This window comes from Nerophis ophidion, linkage group LG21, assembly GCF_033978795.1.
Source record: "Nerophis ophidion isolate RoL-2023_Sa linkage group LG21, RoL_Noph_v1.0, whole genome shotgun sequence".
NCBI classification, from domain to species: domain Eukaryota; kingdom Metazoa; phylum Chordata; class Actinopteri; order Syngnathiformes; family Syngnathidae; genus Nerophis; species Nerophis ophidion.
The window spans coordinates 40,502,467-40,518,999 of record NC_084631.1 but is presented as its reverse complement, the minus strand read 5'-3'; the positions used below and the strand labels follow the sequence as shown (position 1 = coordinate 40,518,999).

Genomic DNA, 16,533 nt, shown 5'->3' with positions numbered 1-16,533 from the left:
ATATAGCTTGGTCCAATTTGTTATATATTCTGACAAAGTGCAGATTGGATTTTAACCTATTTAAAACATGTCATCAAAATTCTAAAATTAATCTTAAACCGGAAAAATTACTAATGATGTTCCATAAATTATTTTTTTAATTTTTTCAAAAAGATTCGAATTAGCTAGTTTTTCTCTTCTTTTTTTCGGTTGAATTTTGAATTTTAAAGAGTCGGAATTGAAGATAAACTATGTTTCAAAATTAAATTTTCATCTTTTTTCCGTGTTTTCTCCTCTTTTAAACCGTTCAATTAAGTGCATTTTTCAACATTTATTCTCTATATTGAAGGTAAATTGAGCAAATTGGCTATTTCTGGCAATTTATTTAAGTGTGTATTAAACTGGTAGCCCTTCGCATTAATCAGTACCCAAGAAGTAGCTCTTGGTTTCAAAAAGGTTGGTGACCCCTGATCTACACAGATACAAACAATTGCTATTGCGACATCTAGTGGACACATTTAGAACAGCTGTTTCTTTCATTCAAAAATGTATGGTTAATGTTAGGGCCTGATCCAGCCCTCGGGCCGTACGTTTGACACCCGTGTTACACAAATTACATGATTTCCCTTTAATAAAATTGTAAGGTTTAAAGAACATAACATTCATCAAACACATCAGCATAAGTAAGTCATGTATCTGTGAAATGATGAACCATAAAAGGCACACAAACATAATAAATAGAATGTTTACATTCAAAGCTTTTTATTTAAGGCAAAAATAAATGACATTGATGAATAAATATGAAGCTAACTAACCCAAGACACTGTTAAAGCTTAACCTGTTCTCACCGTAACAATGTAAAAGGTTAATATGGATAATATATTTTTACCATATAAATAGTTTATGTATATATTCCATCCAAATGCTTGGTAATTTTAACTCAAATGTTGGGTCATTTTAACTGCAAAGCTGGGTTAGTTTTGACCAAAATAAAATGCTTATATATTCAACCCAAATGTTGGGTCATTTTAACTGCAATGCTGGGTTGATTTTACCAAACAAATTGGTTATATATTTCATCCAAATGCTGGGTCATTTTAACTCAAATGTTGGGTTAATGCTACCAAATAGATGGGTTATATATTTAACCCAAATGTTGGGTCATTTTAACTGCAATGCTGGGTTGATTTTACCAAATAAATTGGTTATATATTTCATCCAAATGCTGGGTCATTTTAACTCAAATGTTGGGGTATTTTTACTAAATAAATGGGTTGTATTTTCAAACCACATGCTGGGTCATTTTAAGTACAATGCTGGGTTAATTGTACCAAACAAATTGGTTATATAGTCAACCCAAATGTTGGGTCATTTTAACTGCAAAGCTGGGTTAGTTTGACCCCAAAAAAATTATTGTATATTCCATCCAAATGCTGGGTCATTTTAACTCAAATGTTGGGAGAATGCTACCAAATAAATGGGTTATATATTCAACCCAAATGTTGGGTCATTTTAACTGCAATGCTGGGTTGATTTTACCAAATAAATTGGTTATATATTCCATCCAAATGCTGGGTCATTTTAACTCAAATGTTGGGTTATTTTTACTAAATAAATGGGTTGTATTTTCAAACCAAATGCTGGGTCATTTTAAGTACAATGCTGGGTTAATTGTACCAAACAAATTGGTTATTTAGTCAACCCAAATGTTGGGTCATTTTAACTGCAATGCTGGGTTAGTTTGACCAAAATAAAATGCTTGTATATTCCATCCAAATGTGGGGTCATTTTAACTGCAATGCCGGGTTAATGCTCCCAAATAAATGGGTTATATATTCAACCCAAATGTTGGGTCATTTTAACTGCAAAGCTGGGTTAGTTTGACCAAAATAAAATGCTTGTATATTCCATCCAAATGCTGGGTCATTTTAACTCAAATGTTGGGTTAATGCTACCAAATAAATGGGTAATATATTCAACCCAAATGTTGGGTCATTTTAACTGCAATGCTGGGTTGATTTTACCAAATAAATTGGTTATATATTTCATCCAAATGCTGGGTCATTTCAACTCAAATGTTGGGTTATTTTTACTAAATAAATGGGTGGTATTTTCACACCAAATGCTGGGTCATTTTAAGTACAATGCTGGGTTAATTGTACCAAACCAGTTGGTTATAGAGTCAACCCAAATGTTGGGTCATTTTAACTGCAAAGCTGGGTTAGTTTGACCAAAATAAAATGCTTATATATTCCATCCAAATCCTGGGTCATTTTAACTGCAATGCCGGGTTAATGCTCCCAAAGAAATGGGTTATATATTCAACCCAAATGTTGGGTCATTTTAACTGCAATGCTGGGTTGATTTTACCAAATAAATTGGTTATATATTCCATCCAAATGCTGGGTCATTTTAACTCAAATATTGGGTTAATGCTACCAAATAAATGGGTTATATATTCAACCCAAATGTTGGGTAATTTTAACTGCAATGCTAGGTTGATTTTACCAAATAAATTGGTTATATATTTCATCCAAATGCTGGGTCATTTTAACTCAAATGTTGGGTTAATGCAACCAAATAAATGGGTTATAAATTCAACCCAAATGTTGGGTCATTTTAACTGCAATGTTGGGTTGATTTTACCAAATAAATTGGTTATATATTTCATCCAAATGCTGGTTAATTTTAACTCAAATGTTGGGTTATTTTTACTAAATAAATGGGTTGTATTTTCAAACCACATGCTGGGTCATTTTAAGTACAATGCTGGGTTAATTGTACCAAACAAATTGGTTATAGAGTCAACCCAAATGTTGGGTCATTTTAACTGCAAAGCTGGGTTAGTTTGACCAAAATAAAATGCTTGTATATTCCATCCAAATGCCGGGTCATTTTAACTCAAATGTTGGGTTATTTTTACTAAATAAATGGGTTGTATTTTCAAACCAAATGCTGGGTAATTTTAAGTACAATGCTGGGTTAATTGTACCAAACAAATTGGTTATATAGTCAACCCAAATGTTGGGTCATTTTGACTGCAAAGCCGGGTTAGTTTGACCAAAATAAAATGCTTGTATATTCCATCCAAATGCTGGGTCATTTTAACTGCAATGCCGGGTTAATGCTCCCAAAGAAATGGGTTATATATTCAACCCAAATGTTGGGTCATTTTAACTGCAATGCTGGGTTGATTTTACCAAATAAATTGGTTATATATTCCATCCAAATGCTGGGTCATTTTGACGCAAATGTTGGGATATTTTTACTAAATAAATGGGTTGTATTTTCAAACCAAATGCTGGGTCATTTTAAGTAAAATGCTGGGTTAATTGTACCAAACAAGTTGGTTATAGAGTCAACCCAAATGTTGGGTCATTTTAACTGCAAAGCTGCGTTAGTTTGACCAAAATAAAATGCTTATATAGTCCATCCAAATGCTGGGTCATTTTAACTCAAATATTGGGTTAATGCTACCAAATAAATGGGTTATATATTCAACCCAAATGTTGGGTCATTTTAACTGCAATGCTGGGTTGATTTTACCAAATAATTTGGTTATATATTCCATCCAAATGCTGGGTCACTTTAACTCAAATGTTGGGTTAATGCTACCAAATAAATGGGTTATATATTCAACCCAAATGTTGGGTCATTTCAACTGCAATGCTGGGTTGATTTTACCAAATAAATTGGTTATATATTTCATCCAAATGCTGGGTCATTTTAACTCAAATGTTGGGTTATTTTTACTAAATAAATGGGTTGTATTTTCAAACCACATGCTGGGTCATTTGAAGTACAATGCTGGGTTAATTGTACCAAACAAATTGGTTATATAGTCAACCCAAATGTTGGGTCATTTTAACTGCAAAGCTGGGTTAGTTTGACCAAAATAAAATGCTTGTATATTCCATCCAAATGCTGGGTCATTTTAACTCAAATGTTGGGTTAATGCTACCAAATAAATGGGTTATATATTCAACCCAAATGTTGGGTCATTTTAACTGCAATGCTGGGTTGATTTTACCAAATAAATTGGTTATATATTTCATCCAAATGCTGGGTCATTTTATCTCAAATGTTGGGTTAATGCTACCAAATAAATGGGTTATATATTCAACCCAAATGTTGGGTAATTTTAACTGCAATGCTGGGTCAATTTTAACAAAAACATTTGTTATTTTCATGTTTTTTTGTAGTTAAAACGTCATTACGATTTGTGACTCCTACAGGCAGAGATCAGCATTACAACTTTTGTAGTTTTTTTTAACTTTCTGCCATCTCAGAGAAGTAAATTCTTTCTATTTCAGGTCCGTTACACTTTGTCGTGTTTATCAAGCATTTATTGAGAGTTTTGGCTTTTTCAATCAATAAATCAATCAATCAATCAATCAATCAATGTTTATTTATATAGCCCTAAATCGCAAGTGTCTCAAAGGGCTGCACAAGCTACAACGACATCCTCGGTTCAGAAGTCCAGTCCATAGTGGATCTAACATAATAGTGAGAGTCCAGTCCATAGTGGATCTAACATAATAGTGAGAGTCCAGTCCATAGTGGATCTAACATAATAGTGAGAGTCCAGTCCATTGTGGATCTAACATAATAGTGTGAGAGTCCAGTCCATAGTGGATCCAACATAATAGTGAGAGTCCAGTCCATAGTGGATCTAACATAATAGTGTGAGAGTCCAGTCCATAGTGGATCCAACATAATAGTGAGAGTCCAGTCCATAGTGGATCTAACATAATAGTGTGAGAGTCCAGATCATAGTTGATCTAACATAATAGTGAGAGTCTAGTCCATAGTGGATCTAACATAATAGTGAGAGTCCAGTCCATAGTGGATCTAACATAATAGTGAGAGTTCAGTCCATAATGGATCTAACATAATAGTGAGAGTCCAGTCCATAGTGGATCTAACATAATAGTGAGAGTCCAGTCCATAGTGGATCTAACATAATAGTGAGAGTCCAGTCCATAGTGGATTTAACATAATAGTGAGAGTCCAGTCCATAGTGGATCTAATATAATAGTGAGAGTCCAGACCATAGTGGATCTAACATAATAGTGAGAGTCTAGTCCATAGTGGATCTAACATAATAGTGAGAGTCCAGTCCATAGTGGATCTAACATAATAGTGAGAGTCCAGTCCATAGTGGATCTAACATAATAGTGAGAGTTCAGTCCATAATGGATCTAACATAATAGTGAGAGTCCAGTCCATAGTGGATCTAACATAATAGTGAGAGTCCAGTCCATAGTGGATCTAACATAATAGTGAGAGTCCAGTCCATAATGGATCTAACATAATAGTGAGAGTCCAGTCCACAGTGGATCCAACATAATAGTGAGAGTCCAGTCCATAGTGGATCTAACATAATAGTGTGAGTCCAGTCCATAGTGGATCTAACATAATAGTGAGAGTACAGTCCATAGTGGATCTAACATAATAATGTGAGGGTCCAGTCCATAGCGGATCTAACATAATAGTGTAAGAGTCCAGTCCATAGTGGATCTAACATAATAATGAGAGTCCAGTCCATAGTGGATCTAACATAATAATGAGAGTCCAGTCCAAAGTGGGGTCAGCAGGAGACCATTCCGAGCAGGTCAGAGATGTCCCCAACCGATGCACAGGCGAGCGGTCCACCCTGGGTCCCGACTCTGGACAGCCAGCATTTCACCCATGGCCACCGGATCTGTGCCCCCTCCCCTCCCCCCACAAGGGAGCGGGGGGCAAAGCAGAATAGAAAAGAAACGGCAGATCAACTGGTCACAGTCCCTGCAGAAAAAACATCATGTGAGTTGTGTTTGATTCTGAGAGAAATGAAATGTGTGCAAGGACTTTCCAGCCTGGCGCTGGCTAGTTCTAGCTCAGGGGTCGGCAACCTGCGGCTCTTTGATCACTTTGATGTTGCTCAGCTGCTAAATTTATTATTCCAAGAGGTTTCCGGATTTTAGTGCCTCTCTCGCAAAAAATCACCCGGGGACAACATTATCCAATTTTCAACTGGACTTCAATATTGAGAGTGTGCAGTGATTGCAATGCCCTTAACATCCTCCACAACATGTCGTCGCGCCCGCTTTTACGCCACGCGATCTGCGTGCCGACTGATCACATTTTTTATTCAGCCTCTGATAACACACCAAAGGCATACTTAGTCAACAGCCATACAGGTCAAACTGAGGGTTGTAATATAAACAACTTTAACACGCCTACTAATATGCACCGCACTGTGAACCCACACCAAACAAGAAGGACAAACACATTTCGGGAGAAAATCGGCACTGTAACACAACATAAACACAAAAGGGCGGCATAGCTCGGTTGGTAGAGCGGCCGTGTCAGCAACTTGAGGGTTGCAGGTTCAATTCCCGCTTCTGCCATCCTAGTCACTGTCGTTGTGTCCTTGGGCAAGACACTTTACCCACCTGCTCCCAGTGCCACCCACACTGGTTTAAATGTAACTTAGATATTGGGTTTCACTATGTAAAGCGCTTTGAGTCACAAGAGAAAAGCGCTATATAAATATAATTCACTTCACAAAAGAACAAATACCCAGAAACCCATTCATCCCTAACTCTTCTGGACTACTAGCACCAAATAACCCCCCCTCCAGTCTCAACCAAAAAAAACGTTATTATGGTCTTACATTTACTTATAAATGAAGTCCATGCACAGCTCCTTCTGATCAAAAGCATCGCTAACTTGTTTATAGAAGTCTTCCTTATCTTTCTTCAGTTTTAAAAGTCTCTCGGTCCGATAGAGATCTTCCTTTATTACCTCCTGCTTCGATTGAAAGTCCAGTTTAGAAAACAGTTTTGTTTTAGATATGTTATCCTCCATGTTAAAAGTGCAAGCGAGAGGAAAAAATAAACCATCGCTGCTCACTCTTGCTGCTTGTTGTCACTTCTTCTGCAGCCGAGTAGTCGCAAGAAGGATCACTAGCGCCCTCTACCACCAGGAGGCGGGAGTCATTTAATGACTCATATTTGACACACGCAGCTACGGTATATTAATAAAACATAGCTGCTTACTGTTCTTTTTAGCATATTCAACAGCTTGGACCTTAAATCCTACTGAATAGCTCTTAATCTTCTTCCCTTTATGCGATTTCAAATGATTGAAATCAGCCTCCTACATTTTGAAAATGATGACTGGTGAAGTGTCACTCGTGACGTGACGAGTTTGACCCGGCGGAAATTCTAGGCATATGCTAATTATTTGGCGTAACGAGTTTGACCCGGCGGAAATTCTAGACATGCGCTAATAAAAATAATATTTTGCGAAACGAGTTTAACCCGGCGTTAATCCTGAGCCGGCGGTAATGCTAAACATGCGCTAATTATTTTGCGAAACGGCAGTAATTCTACACAGGCGCATACAATTCAAGGAAATACGGTGATATATGTGACCAAGCCTTTTAGAGGCGGCCTCAGTGATGTTGAACTTTAGAGAGTAGGGCGAGACTGTGACTAAGTGTGCAGCTCCATGCGTTCTCCTCATGAGCTAAATTGAACTCTTGTCTCTCTATGATTCCTTGCTTCTTGTCTGTTTAATAGATGTCATCAGTGTTTGAACCTGACAATGCATGAAGTCTACCTCGATTTTTTTAAGGAACATTTGTGACAGGAAGTCAGGTGTCTTATTGGCAGGAAGTCATGTGTCAATGGCAGGAAGTAATTCATCTTTGGCTATGTGGCATGTAAATGTATATTCCACTGTAAATAACAATACACTTTTCTAAAAGGGGATGAGCTGAACGGATATCAGAAATGAGGGAGATTGCAGTTCATTACCAAACTTTATTGCTATCAATAATAATAACTGTCTAAACATTACAGCGTAAAGGCACGGTGTGTTCATATGATAGTGAGTCATCATAAAAGCAGAGTTTTGTCCAAAGTAAAGTACTAATGTGTTTATTTGCATTGTGTTTTTCTGTTCATAAAAATGATGCACTGTTCATATTTTGTAAGGGCATCAAATACTTTTTTTGTATACTATCTGCAGGTCATGACAATGAAATGGTTGACTATTTGACTGTCACTTCATCTGATGTACAGTAATGCATGGATGAATACTAGATTAGGTAGAGCCTGAAGGTTTTTTTTGTATTTGTTATAAAAATATTATTAGTGTTTTTTTTTTTGCATATGCAGATTAACCATGTCTGAAGTTGACACTGTTGCAAGATGGACTACAATTTCAAAGCCAGTCCTCCTGTGTGAACAATAAAGGGAGTCCAGCATCGATAAAATGTCAATCCGAATATGATAATCAACCCAATGAAGTCAGATTTATGCGTTTTGAAGAACTGCCTTTTCTAAAGTGAAGTCATAATGGAAATAGGCCAGTTTGGAGTTCATGTCTTTGGACAGCAGCACATCGGGAATGCAAGACAATGCCGTCTGCATGGCCTGGACTCCAGGGGACAAAGTGAAGGGGACGTCTCCAAGGAGGTCCGGTACAGGTGAGGCAGCCTCCACCACCGACGACACAGCTGTCAGGGGGGCGGTGGACGTGGAAACGTGATCTGGACACGACTGAAGTGACAATCACAACCACAAAGCTCGTTTGTTAACCTGAATTCAAATGTAGAGTAATCAACATACATATACATATATATATATATATATATATATATATATATATATATATTTATTAGAGATGCGCGGATAGGCAATTATACCATCCGCGTCACCAAAGTCGTCATCCACCCGCCGTCCACCCGAACCAACATTTTATCAGGACCGTACCCGCCCGCCGAAATACATCAGGAATGTCCGTCCGCCTTCACCACACACAGAGCTATTTAAACCTGTTTCACAAAGTAATGATGATAATTGGAGCCGCTAACCTTCCCACGACAACCCAATAGCGTTCATCCTGATTACAAGAATATGGGCATACTGTGAAGCCATTGCCTTAGACACCTTCGACAACATGTACCAACCGATAGTTGGACCAGCAACATGTTGTGCAGCTTCCTCAATCACACGTACAAGATTGAAAGGCATACTGGGTCATACAGAGTACATTGATGGTTGTGATATAAACAACTTTAACACTTACTAATATACGCCACGCCCAACAAGATTGACAAACACATTTCGGGAGAACATCCTCACAGTATCACAACATAAACGCAACACAACAAATACCCATAATCCTTTGTATGCGTGACACACCCTGAATATATTTTACACCCCCGCCAGCTCCAACCCCACCCACCTTACCGACACACGGGGGGGGGGGTGTTGTTGCTTCTAGCGGGGTGTATAAAATAGTCAGGATGTGTCTGAATACAAAGGATTATGGGTATTTATTATGTTGTGTTACTGTGAGGATGTTCGCCCGAAATGCGTTTGTCGTTCTTAATTGGCGTGGCTTCACAGCGTGGCGCATATTACTAAGAATGTTAAAATTGTTTATATCACAACTATTCGTGTATTCTGTGTCACCCAGTATGCCTTGCAGTCGTGTGCGTGTTGCCGCGGAAACCACACACAACATGATGCTGGACTGACAAGCAGATCGTACATATTGTAGTAGGCGGCAAAGCCAATGGCTTCATAGCACGTCCTAATACTTATTATCTGGGTGACTGCCGGCAGTCATTCAAGAGAATAATAGCGTCTCCTATTGTCTTCTTCGCTTTATGACAAGGGTCTTAAATGGCTCTTTGAACGGCAAAGGATACCGATCACAGAACCATGCATATCAAATATTTCCGGATGGTTCAACCGCCACCCGCCCGAATTTAATTAAAATCAATTTTTTCGTCATGTCAACCGCCCAACCCCGAGGATGAGACCGCAAACTGCGCATCTCTAATATATATATATATATGTATGTGTGTGTGTATGTATATATATATATATATATATATATATATATATGTGTATATATATATACACATATACATAGAAATATATATATATAAATGTGTGTGTGTGTGTGTGTGTGTGTATGTATGCATGTGTATATATATATAAGGTCAATAAAGTGTACAATAAAAGGTACAGAAAAGTGTACAATAAAATGTCTATAAAGTGTACAAAACAACCTCAATAAAAAGTTAACGTGTACAATACAATGTCAATGAAGGTTACAATAAAGTGTTCAATAAAATGTCATAAAAAGGTCAATCAAGTGTTCATTTAAATGTCATAAAAAGGTAAATAAATTTCACAATAAAATGTACAGAGAAGTGTACAATAAAATGTCTATAAAGTGTACAACACAACCTCAATAAAAAGTTAATGTGTACAATACAATGTCAATGAAGGGCACGATAAAGTGTTCAATAAAATGTCATAAAAAGGTCAATAAAGTGTTCAATAAAATGTCATAAAAAGGTCAAAGTGTACAATAAAATGTACAGAAAACTGTACAATAAAATGTCTATTAAATGTACAACACAGTGTCAATAAAAAGTTAATGTGTACAATACAATGTCAATAAAGGTTACAATAGTGTTCAATAAAATGTCATAAAAAGGTCAATAAAGTGTTCATTTAAATGTCATAAAGAGGTCAATAAAGTGTTCATTTAAATGTCATAAAGAGGTCAAAAAAGTGTACAATAAAATGTCTATAAAGTGTACAACAAAATGTCAATAAACTGTACAATTCAATGTCAATGAAGGGTACAATAAAAGGTTCAATAAAGTTTACAATAAATTACCAATAAAATTGACAATAAAATGTACAATAAAGAGCCATTGGCTGACTGCTGTATAGAGTTGGAGTAAAAGTGGATAAATAATGTCATTTATGGCCCACAAGAGACATTCCTGGTCTGCTTTACTGCAAAAAGTCCACTAGTCCAGGTTGTATTTGTCACCATAACAGCACAACAGTGCAGAATTGAAGCTGCGACAAATAATCAATAAACACATTAAGCCTACACAAAACAAGCTGGGGGGGGAAGGATGAAAATTTCACCTTTGGTGGCAGGACGATGACATTTGTGGATGGTTGTGTGATTTTCATTGACTGCATCTTCCTCCTCTGCTCTTCCACAGTTTCTCCTTCAAAAACACACATCCATACATCAATAAAGTCCACACACACCTCATACACACCAACATTATTTCTCCTTCAAAGACACACATCCATAGGTCAAAGTCCACACACACCTCATACACACCAACATTATTTCTCCTTCAAAAACACACATCAATATGTCAATAAAGTCCACACACACCTCATACACACCATTATTTCTCCTTCAAAGACACACATCCATACGTCAATGAAGTCCACACACACCTCATACACACCATTATTTCTCCTTCAAAAACACACATCCATACGTCAATGAAGTCCACACACCAACATTATTTCTCCATCAAAGACACACATCCATACATCAATAAAGTCCACACACACCTCATACACACCATTATTTCTCCTTCAAAGACACACATCTATACATCAATAAAGTCCACACACACCTCATACACACCATTATTTCTCCTTCAAAGACACACATCTATACATCAATAAAGTCCACACACACCTCATACACACCATTATTTCTCCTTCAAAGACACACATCTATACATCAATAAAGTCCACACACACCTCATACACACCATTATTTCTCCTTCAAAGACACACATCCATACATCAATAAAGTCCACACACACCTCATACACACCATTATTTCTCCTTCAAAGACACACATCTATACATCAATAAAGTCCACACACACCTCATACACACCATTATTTCTCCTTCAAAGACACACATCTATACATCAATAAAGTCCACACACACCTCATACACACCAATATTTCTCCTTCAAAGACACACATCCATACATCAATAAAGTCCACACACACCTCATACACACCATTATTTCTCCTTCAAAGACACACATCCATACATCAATAAAGTCCACACACACCTCATACACACCATTATTTCTCCTTCAAAGACACACATCCATACATCAATAAAGTCCACACACACCTCATACACACCAACATTATTTTTTGTCCTTCAAAGACACACATCTATACATCAATAAAGTCCACACACATCTCATACACACCATCATTATTTCTCCTTCAAAAACACACATGAATACGTCAATAAAGTCCACACACATCTCATACACACCAACATTATTTCTCCTTCAAAGACACACATCCATACGTCAATAAAGTCCACACACACCTCATACACACCAACATTATTTCTCCTTCAAAAACACACATGAATACGTCAATAAAGTCCACACACATCTCATACACACTACCATTATTTCTCCTTCAAAGACACACATCCATACGTCAATAAAGTCCACACACACCTCATACACACCAACATTATTTCTCCTTCAAAGACACACATCCATAGGTCAAAGTCCACACACACCTCATACACACCAACATTATTTCTCCTTCAAAAACACACATCAATATGTCAATAAAGTCCACACACACCTCACACACCATTATTTCTCCTTCAAAGACACACATCCATACGTCAATAAAGTCCACACACACCTCATACACACCAACATTATTTCTCCTTCAAAGACACACATCCATAGGTCAAAGTCCACACACACCTCATACACACCAACATTATTTCTCCTTCAAAAACACACATCAATATGTCAATAAAGTCCACACACACCTTATACACACCATTATTTCTCCTTCAAAGACACACATCCATACGTCAATAAAGTCCACACACCAACATTATTTCTCCATCAAAGACACACATCCATACATCAATAAAGTCCACACACACCTCATACACACCATTATTTCTCCTTCAAAGACACACATCTATACATCAATAAAGTCCACACACACCTCATACACACCATTATTTCTCCTTCAAAGACACACATCCATACATCAATAAAGTCCACACACATCTCATACACACCATCATTATTTCTCCTTCAAAGACAAACATCTATACATCAATAAAGTCCACACACACCTCATACACACCAACATTATTTTTTGTCCTTCAAAGACACACATCTATACATCAATAAAGTCCACACACATCTCATACACACCATCATTATTTCTCCTTCAAAAACACACATGAATACGTCAATAAAATCCACACACATCTCATACACACCATCATTATTTCTCCTTCAAAAACACACATGAATACGTCAATAAAGTCCACACACACCTCATACACACCATTATTTCTCCTTCAAAGACACACATCCATATGTCAATAAAGTCCACACACACCTCATACACACCATTATTTCTCCTTCAAAAACACATCAATATGTCAATAAAGTCCACACACACCTCATACACACCATTATTTCTCCTTCAAAAACACACATCAATATGTCAATAAAGTCCACACACACCTCATACACACATTATTTCTCCTTCAAAGACACACATCCATGCGTCAATAAAGTCCACACACACCTCATTATTTCTCCTTCAAAGACACACATCCATACATCAATAAAGTCCACACACACCTCATACACACCATTATTTCTCCTTCAAAGACACACATCCATACGTCAATAAAGTCCACACACATCTCATACACACCATTATTTCTCCTTCAAATACACGCATCCATACGACAATAAAGTCCACACACACCTCATACACACCATTATTTCTCCTTCAAAAACACACATCCATGCGTCAATAAAGTCCACACACACCTCATACACACCATTATTTCTCCTTCAAAAACACACATCCATACGTCAATAAAGTCCACACACACCTCATACACACCATTGTTTCTCCTTCAAAGACACACATCCATGCGTCAATAAAGTCCACACACACCTCATACACACCAATATTTCTCCTTCAAAGACACACATCCATACATCAATAAAGTCCACACACACCTCATACACACCATTATTTCTCCTTCAAAGACACACATCCATGCGTCAATAAAGTCCACACGCACCTCATACACACCATTATTTCTCCTTCAAAGACACACATCCATACATCAATAAAGTCCACACACACCTCATACACACCATTATTTCTCCTTCAAAGACACACATCCATGCGTCAATAAAGTCCACACGCACCTCATACACACCATTATTTCTCCTTCAAAGACACACATCCATACGTCAATAAAGTCCACACACATCTCATACACACTACCATTATTTCTCCTTCAAAGACACACATCCATACGTCAATAAAGTCCACACACATCTCATACACACTACCATTATTTCTCCTTCAAAGACACACATCCATACGTCAATAAAGTCCACACACACCTCATACACACCAACATTATTTCTCCTTCAAAGACACACATCCATAGGTCAAAGTCCACACACACCTCATACACACCAACATTATTTCTCCTTCAAAAACACACATCAATATGTCAATAAAGTCCACACACACCTTATACACACCATTGTTTCTCCTTCAAAGACACACATCCATACGACAATAAAGTCCACACACACCTCATACACACCATTATTTCTCCTTCAAAGACACACATCCATACGTCAATAAAGTCCACACACACCTCATACACACCAACATTATTTCTCCTTCAAAGACACACATCCATACATCAATAAAGTCCACACACACACCATTACTTCTCCTTCAAAGACACACATCCATACGTCAATAAAGTCCACACACACCTCATACACACCAACATTATTTTTTGTCCTTCAAAGACACACATCTATACATCAATAAAGTCCAGACACATCTCATACACACCATCATTATTTCTCCTTCAAAGACACACATCAATACGTCAATAAAGTCCACACACATCTCATACACACTACCATTATTTCTCCTTCAAAGACACACATCCATACGTGAATAAAGTCCACACACGCCTCATACACACCATTATTTCTCCTTCAAAGACACACATCCATACATCAATAAAATACACACACATCTCATACACACCATTATTTCTCCTTCAAATACACACATCCATACGTCAATAAAGTCCACACACATCTCATACACACCATTATTTCTCCTTCAAAGACACACATCCATACATCAATAAAGTCCACACACACCTCATACACACCATTATTTCTCCTTCAAAGACACACATCCATGCGTCAATAAAGTCCACACACACCTCATACACACCAACATTATTTCTCCTTCAAAGACACACATCCATACGTCAATAAAGTCCCCACTGCCCTGTCTTATTTTTTTTCTAGTCCTTCACTCTCACTATCCTCATCCACGAATATTTCATCCTTGCTCAAATTAATGGGGAAATTGTTGCTTTCTCGGTCTGAATCGCTCTAGCTGGTGGTGGCCATGATTGTAAACAATGTTCAGATGTGAGGAGCTCTACAACCCGTGACGTCACGGGCACATCGTCTGCTACTTTTGACTGCTTTTTTATTAGCGACCAGAAGTGGCGAACTTTATCGTCGATGTTCTCTACTAAATCCTTTCAGCAAAAATATGGCAATATTGCAAAATGATCTAACTAATTCATATTTTATTTCTTCCATATTTGACACACAATTGGGGAGCTATGATGTATTGAAGTTCCTTTCCCCAAAATATAGGTCACACATTTCTGTATTGTCTTCATGGGTAATCCAGGACACACACACACAAAAGTAAATACCATAGGAAAAATTGTTAAATTATATCACTTTTTTGTGGAGAAATGTTGCATTTAAAACGTTCTCGTCACGTACAGTGTTCATAATGTAGTCACAAGGTTGCTTACCAATGATAACAAAGCCGCCATCAGCTTCCTTCTCCGTTTGCTTCTTTGGCTCTTTACGCAAACCCAAGAAAGACAACATGGTCGACCTGAAATAATCACAGAAACAGAAACGGCGTCAGATTGGAATGTTGACGTCAGAGAAATGACGTCAGATGAATGACGTCAGATGAATGACGTACAGTTAAAGTAATCGCCGGTCTACTTTTTCACAGGAAAGATCGGAACTTCGAAGGTACAAAGTCTTGTTAGAAGGTAGAAAGTCTTGTTAGAGAGTTCTGGATTCGGCCATTTTTACGTCTTTTTATGACGTAAAACTAATACTCGGTTCCTTTAAAGAATTTCCGCCAACTGTTGTGTTCAAGAAAACGCAAAGTCATTGTATTTCCGGCGGTGCGTTGACGAGTTTGTCCGTGTAGAAACCGCACGTACTTGTATCACATGTTCCTATACAAACACGACCGTGCGTGATCATGGACATGTTATAAACCAGGGGTGTCCAAACTTTTTCCACAGAGGGTCGCACACGGAAAAATGTAAGCATGCGGGGGACATTTTGATATTTTTCATTTTCAAACCATAATAAAATATATGGATTTTTTTTTTTATCCTTAGGGCTCTTGGGGAGCATAGAGGGTCTCAGTCACTAAAATGTTAAAATAAGTCAAATTATTATTATCGTTTTTTATTTAATGCTCACAGTAAATCTCTATATCAAATTGAGGTTGATATAAAGTAAAACAAATAAGGTTTTATGCCTTTGTTTTTTTTTATAGTAAAACTGAAATATGCAGTATTTAGATGG

At 37.4% G+C, this 16,533-nt stretch overlaps 1 protein-coding gene across 1 annotated transcript; it reads right to left on the bottom strand.

The window, feature by feature from the left end:
* Window positions 1-7,770: 7,770 nt before the first annotated feature.
* umad1 (UBAP1-MVB12-associated (UMA) domain containing 1) lies at window positions 7,771-16,146 on the bottom strand. The gene is made up of 4 exons (XM_061882622.1): window positions 15,911-16,146; window positions 15,732-15,817; window positions 10,935-11,020; window positions 7,771-8,531 (listed from the first exon to the last, which is right to left on the bottom strand). Exons 2-4 carry the CDS (start codon window positions 15,808-15,810, stop codon window positions 8,286-8,288), a joined length of 411 nt encoding a protein of 136 aa, XP_061738606.1. The 5' UTR covers window positions 15,811-15,817; window positions 15,911-16,146; the 3' UTR covers window positions 7,771-8,285.
* Between the last annotated feature and the right edge of the window lie 387 nt (window positions 16,147-16,533).

Bases quoted from the DNA above. Each gene is read 5' to 3' on its own strand.
- umad1 (XM_061882622.1), bottom strand. From the start codon at position 15,810: ATGTTGTCTTTCTTGGGTTTGCGTAAAGAGCCAAAGAAGCAAACGGAG. The intron at 11,021-15,731 runs GTAAGCAACCTT...GTGTTTTTGAAG, and splicing joins TGGCGGCTTTGTTATCATTG to GAGAAACTGTGGAAGAGCAG. The intron at 8,532-10,934 runs GTGAAATTTTCA...TTGTCACTTCAG, and splicing joins TCATCGTCCTGCCACCAAAG to TCGTGTCCAGATCACGTTTC.